General features: G+C 39.4%; 1 protein-coding gene across 4 annotated transcripts in view; it reads left to right on the forward strand.

Annotated features, from left to right (window-relative positions):
* Window positions 1-13,634, forward strand: part of IGF1 (insulin like growth factor 1) — a 72,420-nt gene that overhangs the window by 41,715 nt on the left and 17,071 nt on the right. For 2 of the 4 annotated variants that reach the window (XM_039877950.1, XM_039877952.1), the window contains exons 3-4: window positions 11,748-11,929; window positions 13,436-13,483. In XM_039877950.1, coding sequence (XP_039733884.1) covers window positions 11,748-11,929; window positions 13,436-13,483 — 230 coding nt within the window. The remainder of the gene's footprint in view (window positions 1-11,747; window positions 11,930-13,435; window positions 13,484-13,634) is intronic. The other 2 variants (XM_039877951.1, XM_039877953.1) reach the window with 1 other exon arrangement.

Here is a 13,634-nt window from a genome sequence, read left to right on the forward strand (position 1 = left end):
AAGATAACCAGAAGACTAAGATGTCACAAGTGACCCTACCAAAGTCTCCTCTTGAACCAGAAGCAAAGGAGGAAGAAGAAGAGGACTAGAAGTTGCTTAAGAACAAAAATTAATAAATTAGAAGTCTTAGAAGTATATTAAAATGTTTCTAAACCAACATCTCCCTTTTTCCTATCATCCTTTTCTTTAAAAGTCATTGTCAATGACTTAAATTCACAGTTCAGAAATGAGGGATGTGTGTAGCTCTCTCTACATTCTCTTATCAGAACCCCTATTACCAGAGTTAAAAAGCTTCACTTATCTCCTCTCATCCCTATTATACAGAAGCTGCTACAAGACCTTGAGGGGTCATTCCTTCCCATAACTTAAAGGTTTATATATTCAGTTTTCACACAAATATGCATCTAATTGACATTGTGGTGATTATGGAGACATACCCAGCAAGAGGTTAATGAATTTGATACTCTTTCTCATGGGTGTGAGAGTCTTAGTGTCGAGTTATAAGGAAGCCAGTACACGCTGATCCTTGAATTACTATGGTTTGAGTTAACAATTTTCTACTTCATGATGGTGCAAAAGTGATACACATTCATTAGAAACTGTACTTTGAATTTCAAATTTTGACCTTTTCCTGGTTCGTGATATGAGGTATGATACTCTCTGGTGATGCTGGGTAGCAGCAGTGAGCCCCAGTTCCCAGTCAGCCATGAGATCACAAGGGTAAACAACTCATACTCTTTAGTGTAATATTAAATGCATTTTTGACTTAAGATATATTTTCAACTTATGATGGATTTATTTTAACGTAACCCTGCCATAAGTCAAGGAGCATTCACACTTGCTGAAAGTCTGGAAAAATAGAATGGAGGCTGCCCTGCTGAAAGACTTTTCAGAAGAAAGCATTTAGCCCCTGAACTTGGGCCCTCGCTGCCTGCTAGACTTAAGACAGAGCTAACTATGCCTAAATATTAGCATAAGCAATGCTTCCATAAGGCCTTCCCAAACACAGATCTGAGCCAAAGAGAGCAGACAGAAGGCAAGTGTTGAGGGAAATCAAATGTCCCACAAGCAGTTATCCTGGCCCAGTGTCCCTGCACAAAGAAGCCTCCTCAGCTCTATGACACATTAGGCTTCACATTGCTTGCTCCTAATGAGGCTAACCATGAATAGGTTTTGTAATAAATTGAAAATAACTGCTGAAGCACTGTCTCCAGTTCTCGGAAAGGAAATTCATAGAAACGAGTGATTAGCTAGAAGGCCAAATGACCATTGCCTCAGAGTGGGGTCCCAGAGCAGAACAATGTCATTCATAGCATGTGTGAATATGTGAGAAGAAACAAAAAGTTCAATTTCTCCAGCCATATTCCAAGCTGAAAAAATTTTATTTTTGCTTAATTTAGCAAAATAAATAAGAGAATCAGAGGATTTTCTTGATTGATAATAATATTTGCCAAAATGCACTTAATGAGATTTAGAGATGTAAGCATGATGTTGGTGCCAGGTAAGAACAGGATTTAGCTCAGAGACAGGCTGCAACCTAACCACACCTCTCTTTCTCCTTATTCATAGTTCACTTCTCCAATTCAGAAAAATAATAGTTTTTGTTTGTTTGTTTGTTTGTTTTGGTGCGGGCGGGAGCAGTGGAATAGGTAGTTAAAAGCTAACATGCTCAGTGATTACCAGAAGATTACCAAGAAACCTCTTCAGTCGACTTTGAGTTTGCTCTCATGTCCAAAGATGTATGAAATTCTAAAATACAATAAAGTGAGGAAAGCACTTAGAGTCTCGTGGTTGTGTTTAAGAATTCAAATATTAAGGGAAAAGGGAGAAAAATTGTAGCAGCAAAATCCATAGAAAGAAAAGAAATGAAGGATGGACTAATAAGTCTAGATTTTAGCTGAAAGTTCCTGAAATCATAAATAATCACTTTCTAAATGAACCATTCGGCCTAGCTGCATACCTGCTTAGTATTTTGATGAATAATACTAGAATTCGCTTGAGAACTCTTTATACAGATTAAAATTTTTTAATAACCTTAACATTAGTTTATTTTACCAAAAAACGGGATGGCACTTGAAAAACCATGCTTATAATGCTCATCTTCTAATTTTGTCCCTGGGAAGAAGTTGGGCACCAGTGGCAGAGAGGATGACCTGCCTAGAAGCTCATTCACATTATCAAAGTCACATGTAGTTATTCCCTGGAATTTTCCAGGGAAACTATGCATCTATCCCCCTGGAAGGAACTGAATATTGCACAGAGGATTCATGTACCATTGACAGACACCAAGGAAACTAGTGAAATAAAATGTTGGCCACATTGAGTGCTGGGAAGTTCAACATTATGGTCAACAATAGTACTCCTCCTAGGGCTTGTCACTTTCTTGTCTTCAAAGATGCAGCTTTGTGAAGTGTGATGGTAAAAAGCCATGCCCAGGGATTTCTAGAAAGACTCTTCTCAAACTAATTTTCATTTCCAAGTCCCCACGCAAATGAGGGCCATCCATCTTCCTTATTCCTCAATGCCTTTAGGACTCTGGTTTTCAAAATATGGTTTGATTCTTTCTACTGTTTCAACAGCTCCAGCAAATGACTCTCCTCTTTCTCATCCTTTTTCTAATTCACACCTGCATCCTGTCTTGAGCTGGCTTGTGCAGTCCCCATAGATGGTCATATCCCTTCCCCTTACTTAAACTCACCTCCGTATTGGACATTTTCCCCATTTTCTTCTGTCAAACTCAACACTGACCCTTGCTTTTCTTAAATTCAGCCTATGAATCTTGTTTTCATCTAAAATTAAATCTGATCAAGAAGAAACTCCTGGTTCTCTCATCAAACTTTTTATTTCACTATATATTTCCCTGTTATTCAGGAGAAGCACTGATATGCCATATATACATTATTGACTAAAAAGTGGGTAGCATAACCATCCAGATAATCCTTAGGGTCATATTGTTAGAAAGAGTGCTTGATATTATCTAGTATTTGGTTGACTACATGAGAAAACTGAATCTCAGAGAGTTTGGATGACTTGCGAGTTCATACAAAGGATCTGGGGCTCAAATCCAATGTTGTTTTCAACATACCATATTGCCTTCTTTTTATTCCATCTCTGCATATGGCACTGTGCTAGGTGCCATAGAAACACTCCCCAGGACCTTTCAATTCAGAAACAACACTGTTGACACACCAGCATGAAAGGGACATCACATACAACCCAACTGGCACTGAAGTGCATATCATGCATTTATTTATATCATGTTATATCTTAACCATCTTTTCCCTCCCTCCTCCTTCTCTCCCTCCTCCTCTCTCCCTGTGTTCAATTTGTCACTGCCTCTGGCTCTTTCTGCTCTGTGGTAGTGCCAAGGCCTGTCTCTGCTGCTGTGGAGACTGCCTTCTGACAGCTAACCCCCTGATGCAGGCCCGGATGCCTCTCCTTATGGGGCCTCTACCTCCCGACACTCTCCCTTCAGATACGCCGGACTGCCCTGGCAGCCATCACCCCTTCACCTGCCATCCTGACCATGTCACACCCACCCCTGGGAAAATCTCCAGATGTGCCCCGAGCAAAACACAGAGGCCTGAGCAAGGAGACTGACAGGGAGCTGGGCCCCTGAGAACACAGGGCAGGTGCCAAGTTGCAAAGAAAAGAGAAATGATAGACTTTAGAGTGAAACTAAAAATCAAGAGAATGTGTTTTAATACCCCTTTGGCTGATTCATCTTTCTGTGGCACCAGAAAGAGGGGCGTTACCCTCTATTCACGAGTGCCTTCTGTTTGCTGTAAGGCCTCTCTTCCCACATCTGAAAGAGTAAACTAACAATAACAGTGTCAATATAGGAGATAATGCTCGTGGCATGGTTACAATCTCCAGGTTGGAGCCAGGCTCATCTTACAATTTCCATCACAGGCTTTCTCAAAAAAAAAGAGATAACTAAGGTCCATATACACAATTCCTCAACATCCCTTCTTATTCTTTCTCTTGTGGTCTGTTTTCATCTCAGTCCGGCATGGGTCCAAGATGGAGTAGTGATTAAGTGGGCCTGGTGATATTGTATACTCGGCGGCTGCTTATTCCCAAAGCATGGTTGGCAAGAGAAGAAGCCTTAGTTCTCAGTCATTCCAGGGAGGAAACTAAACTCTAATTCTTAGCCTACCATGAACTCCACATAGCATGAGCTTTGGCCCTAAAGTTCATCAGTGAGTAAGAAGAATGTCAATGGCTGCCAATAGCAGGAGACTAGAAGATAAAGTTGAAGAAGAGAAAAGAAAATGGTGAAGCATGGAGCAGAGAGAAAGGAGAGAAATACATATGCGGATCAAAAGTGACTGAGAAACCATTTCTGACCATGTATTTTACTCATCCCATGCCTTGCAGCATTGTTTTGAAATAAGGAAATGGATACCAACACTGAAAATGCAATTATTTTAGACAGTGGATTATTTGGGAGAAATCAAAGGTAATAAGAGGTCAAGATAAGCCCATGTGACTTAGCCTTGTTTGACTTGACTGGAAGATCCATTCTCATAAATTATCTATTCCAGATTAAAACTATTCGAGACTATCTATACAACATAAAGTTTGGATATCTTTTCAAAACAACAGTTATTCATTTATTTTAATGGAGAACAGTCCTCTTTTATCTGGAAAGACCATCTTTTTCAATCAAACTTTGGGAAGAGTACATTTTTAAGGGGAGGAGAGGAAGAAGATAGCTGTCCAGCTAGCTGTGTTAGCCAACTCAACTCCATAATAATAATAACTATGAAAACTAACATTTATTTAGAGTTTACTACATACCAGACATTGTGCAAAATACTTTACATACATTCTCACATAATCTTCACAATAGCCCTGGGAGCTACTCATATTATGTCCATTTTACATGAGACAATCTGAGTCTTAGAAGATTTGGTGCTGTGCCCAAGGGGAACAGGGAATAAGTGCCAGAATTCAGGTCTTTCTGACTCCAAAACCTGTGCTTTTAGCCACTCCTTCATGGTGTGACAGACATCACAGTCAGATCATACTCAAATCCTATACTGTGTTCTAAACAATTGAAGCTCTATAACTAGAAAATGGTAGCTAACTTATATAGCAGGGCCAACTGAAATAATTCAAACATAAAAATGACCTCTTGGCATTTGATTATCTTTTACCTTAGACGTTGATAAACCCAACCATTCCCTCAGGACAACATTTCTGTCCAGCATAGCATTTCTCTTGCCAAAGTATAATTTTGTTGGCTACATCTATCTCCTCCAAGCCCTGGAAACAGACCTAAGCTAGTATAAATTGTGCTGTCCTGGCAAGATGCTCATCCCCCAGGGCATTGTATCAGGCTAAAGTAATACATCACGTTGCTTCTCACTCTGTCGGCCCATTTCTCCAAAGAGTCCTAAAACGGTAATGTTCCTTCTCTGGATGTCTAGTTCTCTTGTCCCTAAGCTTTGCGATTTAGCTCCCTGGCCTCAGAGACAGAGGCTGACTGAATAGCCTTATTTTCACACCTGCCCTTGAGTTGGAGCTTCCAGAAGAAAAGGAGGGTCAGCCCCATAGTGCTCTGCTTTATTCCTTTTAGACCCAAAGATACACAAACATTGACTTGGTTGGGTAACGGGAAGACTTTGGTCTTTTGGGTTATGAGGACTTAGTAGCTGCGAAAGAGTTGCTGAGTGGTGGGGGTGGTGGCAGGTCGAACAAGGTCATGATTCCTAGAAAAGATGAGTTCGTCCAGTTGAGAAGAAGTGGGACCAGCAAACACTGGCAATTAAAAATTAACACAGGCCAAAGTGAAATCGATGCCTAAATTTGATAGGATTTCAAGAAAAGTTTATGACATGCAGTTCATAGAAAAGAGGACATTTTCTCACTGTTCACTTTTACAGATGCCAAAGGTCAGTCTTACTTGGAAAAAAATCTTTCTGCAGAAAAGCAGAAATGTACAGAGTACACTAGCACCATATAAGGCAAGTAGTAGGTACAAATTTTAGAAGAAACTTCTTCAAAAAGAATTCTAATGTCAAAACGTTTGACAATAGCTTTCATACTAATGGTAAGTCATTTAATTCCTGTTTTCTATTTGAGTATGTGTGTATACATACCCATGTTATTCTAAGTGCATAATGATATGGCAAGTTTATAGAAGTAAAAGCTTCTTTTCCCAGCTTTACTAAGCACATGACTACATATATCTCAAAAATGTTATAATTTCATTTAATTTAAAAATGTTTGATCTCCATAGAATTTTTAAAAGGCAAAATACTGACTTATCGAAAGGCTTTAAGTTAAATGCAAATTCTACTATTTCCAAAATATCAACTATGCAATGCAGTATTACATTTTGGGTCTAGACAATAGTCACATCACAATTTTCTTTATATTAGGAATTCATGAAAGGAGTCTAGTTTTCCACATAAAGCCTTAAAATGTATAGAAAAGGTTGAGAAGTGATCCCCATTTTTCCACAAATGAAAATGGCAATTAAAATGCTAAAGTGGAGACAACTTTAAGATTACTCCATTTTACATAAATTTTTTTGCTGGTATCCCATGCAAAACTGTCAATTGAGTGAATTTTCAGATGAGGTGATCCATCGAGCAATGTTGTCCTAAGAAACTAATCATTCTGAGTTATTCTAAATTGTTGACATGTCTGGAGGTTTGGGATAAATAGTTGGTGTAGGGGACCTAACTTTCTGGCTTCTATAGACTTTAACTGTAATATTTGATTGTGTAATCGACACTCAGTTAATCAAAATTAAATGCAAATTAGTTTTTTATTAGTTAATAATCTCATTTGTGTTTTCCATCAGACACATAATTGTGAATTTTCTAGAAACAGCTCTTAAAATCCGACTTGAATTCTTACTTTTTTTTTTCCTGCTTCCAAAATATGATCAACTTTAGAACTTCCTTCTATTAGTAATTTCTAGAGAATTGTTTTATTTCTTGAAACCCAAAGAGTAACAAGTGTATTTCTTCAGAACTGTATATTTCCCTGTTTGGAAAATGTTTACATTTTTTATCATTTAAATTCTGATTCTTCAAATCAATGTCTCCTCTTTCCAATGATAAAGTTAAAATAAAGTAGAACATTCTCGGTGAAGAAAAGAGGAAGTTTCAAAGGAAATTAAAGTTGAATTCAACCTTCCAACTGCATTCCCATAGGCTTATAATAAACACAACCTTACATAGCACCAGTGGAGATAGTACCATTTTTACCAGTGATGATCAAGGACCAGAGCTCTCTGCTCTGGAAGTGATGATCTCAGTTAAATCTCAGTGTTACACCTTCTCCTTCAGAGATGGAGGGACGTAAGTAGCTTGCAACCATGACAAAATGTGAGACTCAGCTAATTGGTGTGGTTTTGATGATACCACAATTCTGCCCAAAACCCTTGTAACTAGCAAGTTTGCCCTGAAGATTATTGAATTACTCCACTGACCATGCATTATTTAAAGGGAAGTGCTATTATTATAGAAGCCAGCTGTTTAACCATTGGAATTCTGTCTGTTGGCCAACTTTCAAGATACAGCAGTGCGCTGTGACTACACACTATGTCTACTCACAGAAGCCTCAGGGCCTAGGTTACATGGTGGCCGACTTGCCTGCTTAAGTAATCTTTGGTCTGCATGCTCTAGAGAAAAACTACTGACGAAATAAATATACACATATACAAATTTTCAATGTCAAGACTTTGTCAGCAAGGAAAGTTCTGTGGAATTTTATACGTGCCTGTGCACTCCAACAACTGAGTGAGTCTACAGACACTCCATAATGCCAGTATGACAGAAATCTGAAACTGTACTTAGTTATAGAAGAGACTATCCCAGTCTCCTGTCCTTTGTTGCAGCATCAAGTAAAGAAAAGTGTTTTGAGCATTTGGGGGAGTTTAATAAATAGAAAACAAGTTTTCACCTTCTAAGTTAGAAAATTTTCAAGCCTCTTTCTTGAAGCAATGTAAGTGGCTTCCAACCATACTGAAGATTTGGCCTAGATGGATTTTTTCCTGCATTTCTTTGCCTGATACAGAATCTTTAGAATAGAGAGGACCATAGCAGTCATACACTGTGTTCAATACAGAAATATGACCTAGGATTCACAACAGATGTTCATACAATCTTTACTTAACTGCTTCCAGCAATGGGAAGTTCAGTACCTTTTTAAAAAAGTCTATCCCATTTTTAAAACTTTTGAGTTCAAATTATTAGGATTTTTTTCCCTTATATTAAGCTAATATTTATTTCCCATTCACCTACCATTTCCGATTCTGCCCACTGGAACAGAATTGCATAGTGCCTAATGAGGAGCTTTTAAAAGCGAGGATGAAAATGATAGTCATACTGAAAATAGCTGTAATTGAGAAGTCATTAAAAATCCCTATTTTTCTCAAAATTGATACTAGAGCAAATTATTTTACCGTCTTTTTAGTAAACCACATTATATCAGGTTTCTAGTGTTAGCCCATTGCAATAAGTGTCTTTATTTTGGTTCTGGGAAAAAAAGTAATGTGAAGTATTCAAAGATAAAGGATAAAACTTGGACCCTCAGCTATAGCCTCTGAACTGGTGAGAAATGATTTTTTGTTAAATACCTTAATGTAGAACCAGAAATCAAGCCTATAGAAAACTTCAAAGGATTAATTAAACTTTAAAAGGAAATAGGTAAACACTTGTTATATTCATATATTCCCAATGAAGTACAATTACTCCATTGTAGACATTATGAATAGACAAAGACAAACATCTTTCTAAGACTGTGGTAGCCAGAGATAACTGGCAGTTACATTTATGGCAAAATCCAAGTCTGTATAACACCATTTCAATAACATTAAATATATATATAGATAGACATGAAGTAAGCTTTCTTTAAACAGCATTACAGAAAAGTCCTAAATTTCTGTTTCTAAATGCATTGATCTATGGACTGAAAAACACAGCTATTTTATAGACTGAGCCACGTCAAACTGAGTTCACCTAAGAGAGGTGACAAACCAGAGGCCTGGTGTGTGCTATTATTTTTTGCTGTGCTGATGATTGTTTTCTGTCTCACAAGAGGAATAAATTAGTGTTGTGTTTCATGGCTATTGGTGGTCACCGAGAAGGGAATATTGCAATTCATACAACATTTTCTGCCAATCCAAGATGAAGTTTAGTGTCTTCCTCCAGTAACAAGCAAAGAGCTCCAGCACTTATGGTGTCTCAGAAGAGAGATTACTTTAGAAATGCTTGAAATGGAAATGCTAAATAGGTCCCAGAATCACAAACCCTATCCATTTCCATCTTCAATCCAAAAGCATGAATTTTGAAATCGGTTGTTTCTGAGTTAGCCAAGTTTGCGGGTTTCTGGAACCAATCCTACCACCCGAACTCCAAACATTAAATTACTATTCCGTATTCAACAACAAATTCCAATTATGTCCCATTAAGAAATTCATAGTTTCAACAAAGAGCAATCATTACCTGTGCTGAATGACAGGGACAATTACCTCAAAGTAAGCTGAGTCACATTCTCCTTCCTCCCCACCCCAAGAGAAAAATAAAGTGTACCACAGGCTACGCTATTGGTGGACCCTTCATCCTCTTGAAATAGCCATTTTGCGAAAAGTACGTGGAAATCCTTTGTGTATTACAAAGAATCATGTAAGCCTGCTTGTGTCTTTTCCTTAATTTACAGTCCCAGGAAAAGATTATAAAAACAAAAACAACAAAAAACATTGTTTACATTGCACAAGGGACCCACTGAGTCTCCGTGAGCAAAAACAGAGCGTCTTCTAAACCAGTTATCTCCCAACAGCAAGTGAAAGCACGGTGAGGCTCTAGTCAGGGCCAGCTGCCTGGTCCCTGCCAAACCTCTCAAACATGAGGAGCCCACAGGGTTTGCCCCAAGTGAAAACAGCAGACCCTTCCCAGAGAGACCACAAATGAACCCTCAATGGGTTACTACCCCCTGCTGCCTAAACAATGACAATAAACCTGCCTTATGGGAAGGAAGTGAAGCATCCCCAGGCTCCTGTGCCAAGCATCAGGAAAGCATTTGGGCTCTTAGGGGATGCCATGAACCGTTGGCCCTTCCAGCAGCAAGGCGGCCAAATGAGTTTGGTAGGAGGCCATGACTGTGGATCTGATCTCCCCCAATCAGAGAATTCAAAATATACATGGGGATTTTGACTCTCAAAATTTCATTTTAAAAGATGGTATCGTTATTATGCAAATGTAAGGACTTTTTATTTAAAACATAATGCTATCTTCTGTGTCCAGAATTGAGATTGAATATACATCAGATGAATTGGATTCTTCTGGATCAATGGTTTGCAAGTTTTCTTCCACGAAGCCTGGACATCAGTGGAGAAGACTCAGGCCCTCTACCTCCCTCCCATGGGAGGTCAGGGTGTGAGAGAAAGCCGAGGTCCCCCTTCCTTGCCTGAGCCTGAGCAGTTTCGCTTTTGTCTGTTTTGTATATTGTTATATGAACAAGATTTGGTTTAACGAAAGTTCTACTGTGACAAAAAGCTTACAAAGAATTCAGGTACCTTTTAAGATCTGTGTAAGCTTGTTTTGCCCTGTCTCTTAATTCTAGAGCCAGGAAAAAAATGGGTTCAAATTAAAACAGATGAAACCAAACTGAAACCTACTTGCCGAGTAAAGAGGTCTAATTGATTTGCAAATATGAAAAGAAATTTGGCTTATGGTGTTCCCTCTGAGCAATCTGAATCACATGAAAGATGGACATTTAGTTCATTCTGTCTCAGGCTAGTAGTTATTCTATAAGAAAACAGAATTGAGTGTTTTGGTCTTTCTGGGTGATAGGAGAAGGAGCTCTATCACACTGCTATAGTCATCAAGTCCAAGTTCCAAGGTTTGGGATATAATCAATAGAAAAACTATTTCTTCACAGACCAAGTAAGAAAAGATGAACTCAGAGGAAGCAAACCAATATTTATTTAGGACCTACCATATGTGCAGTTATATACTAAATACTTTTCAGACATTATCATCCTCAAAAGATCCTTACAAGGAAGATATTATTAGCCCCACTTTACAGATGGATAAACTGAGACCCAGGAAGCCTAAATGACTTGCCCAGACTTGCACAACAGGTCTCCTGGGCTCTATGAGGCCCTTGGACATTGCAGAGAGTAGATCTGAGTTTGAATCCTGACTTCACCACCTACTGCATGAATGACCTTAAGCAAGTCATTTACAACTGAGTGTCAGTTTCCACATCAGTAAACTGAGGAGCCCTTTCTAGATTTAAAACATCATTGACACTCAATTTGATTTTACAATGGAAGCAATTAAGCAAAAGAACAAACATTTGAGCCATCCTGCATATAAAACCTATGCAGATTTGCTAAAAAAATTAAGGAAACTGAATACATAATCTTTTAATATTCCCAGAAGCCTCTCGACTCAGCCGATATGTAAGGAAAGGCTAGGATTGGGCATAGACAAGGTCCCTGACGAAAGGTTGCTGAGAACTTGAGAAGAATTAACACAAATAAAGTGTGCTGTGAATGAGTTAGTGTTGACAAGTGTGATACAGAAGACTCCAGAAGACATATTGGAATCCAGAAAGATCTATGAGGGCAGGAATTGTTGGAGAAGCTTCAAAAAGAGGTTGACTTTCAAATGTGTGAGCTGACTAGGTGTGGGAGAGAAGAGTCTTCAAGGGCTGGGTAGAATTGTGACAATGGCGTATTCCACTCTAAAGCCAGGCCACTCTGCATTTGATCTGTACAGACAAGCCCACGGGGTATGGCTCCAGCAGCCGGAGGGCACCCCAGACAGGCATTGTGGATGAGTGCTGCTTCCGGAGCTGTGACCTGAGGAGGCTGGAGATGTACTGCGCACCCCTCAAGCCTGCCAAGTCGGCCCGCTCCGTCCGTGCCCAGCGCCACACCGACATGCCCAAGGCTCAGAAGGTAAGCCAGCCAGGGTGGGTCAGCCATCCTCAGGGGACCTGCATCTTACATGTGTAGGTGGGCTGAACAGTAATTATGCCCCCGTAGTGGCCTAGGTTACAGGTCAAAATAGCTCCATTCTCACTCTAGATGTCCGCCCCTTTGGTCATCCCACATCGCAAATTCTCCCTTCCAGTGGTCTGGATAATCTGATAGCCAGAAGATGGTATAAAGAACAGTGACTAAACAAGGGCTTTGGGATCAGACAAAACTGAAATCCTAGCTTTGCCAATCACCAGCTGAGAGGCCTTAGTGAAATCATGTAACCTATAGCAAGCCTTAGTTTCCTTGGTAAAATTTGGATAACTGTAATATCTATCTCATCAGGTCATTGTAATTATCAAGTTAATGCACATACAATACTTTTCACATGTCTATTCAAAATGACTGTTGGACAAGTGTTAACATCTGTCGTAATTGTAATGAAGAACAAAGCCTATAACCTTTCAAGTCCTGATATTCTGCAAAGATGCAAAAAAAACAAAAAAAAAAACTCTAAACTGGGAACTATTTGAAATTCACATTCAGTGGCAAATATAATTTTAAAAAAACATTAAAAATAGAAATTTCTGTTGGTTCAAAGAATATCTAGAAATGTCTAATGATCAAAATCTGCAGACATCTTTTTCTAAGAGCTAGACTTTAAACAGACCTTAGAAGTACTGTCTTTGCCATTGATAACATACAAATCACTTGATGCACATTAGTCACTTAATAAAGTTTTGTCGAATGAATGAATGAATGAGTGAACAATGAATATAAGTGAATTACTAAAATTTTAGTCGTTACATAGAAAGACTGAGAACTAAAGAGAAAGTGAGGGAGGAAAGAGAGGAAGATAGAGTAAAGTAAAAGCTCTAATTTTTAGGTCTCCTTGGGGACTCAATAATATTAACAAGAAGAAAAAAAAACCAACCTGTGGTTTTAACCTTTGGAGCCAAAACTAGCATTGTGCAGAAAGTCCAAGATGAGAGACCAAGAAGTGCACAAGGACACCTTTGCCGCTTCCTGGTCCTGAACTGCAGCTGAGGCTGGAGGAGGACTAGTAAGGCTGAGCAGAGACGTGACCCCAGGGAGCCACCTTGAGTGATGGAAAGGGACCAGGCACAACCTGGTGCACATAGAACACAGCAGCCAAAGGTCAGGGAGCAAGAAGTTACTTTTAAATCAACATGACTGGAAAGTTGGGCCGGGGATGGTGAAGGTAGGTTCATTCTTCCTTCTCAGGTGACCCAGTGTCTCTTAATTTCTAGTTGGGGAGAAGGTGGCAGTCAGAGATGAGTCCCAAAGTTCTGGAATGTTGGGTCTTGTGACTGAAGCCTAGATATCTTTACATTTCTCTAGCACCAGTGCTGTCTCCTGCAGCCCTTGGAGCCCAGGCATTCTGGGCTGACTCAAAGGCTCTGTCTTCTGGGACAGCAAGGGAACCACCTGTTCTCAATGCAGTTATTTTTGTGATGTTTACAGTATCAGCCCCCATCTACCAACAAGAAAACGAAGTCTCAGAGGAAAAAGGTGGGCCAAAGAAACACCCAGGAGGGGAACAGAAGGAGGGGACGGAAGCAAGTCAGCATATGAAAAGAAAGAAGAAAGAGCAGAGGAGGGAAAATGGAGAGAATGGAGCTAGAAACCGAACACAGAGACAAAAAAGGAAATGCAGGAGAAA

Source organism: Pteropus medius, unplaced genomic scaffold (genome assembly GCF_902729225.1).
Source record: "Pteropus medius unplaced genomic scaffold, Ma_sr-lr_union100, whole genome shotgun sequence".
In the NCBI taxonomy this organism is placed as follows: Eukaryota; Metazoa; Chordata; class Mammalia; order Chiroptera; family Pteropodidae; genus Pteropus; species Pteropus medius.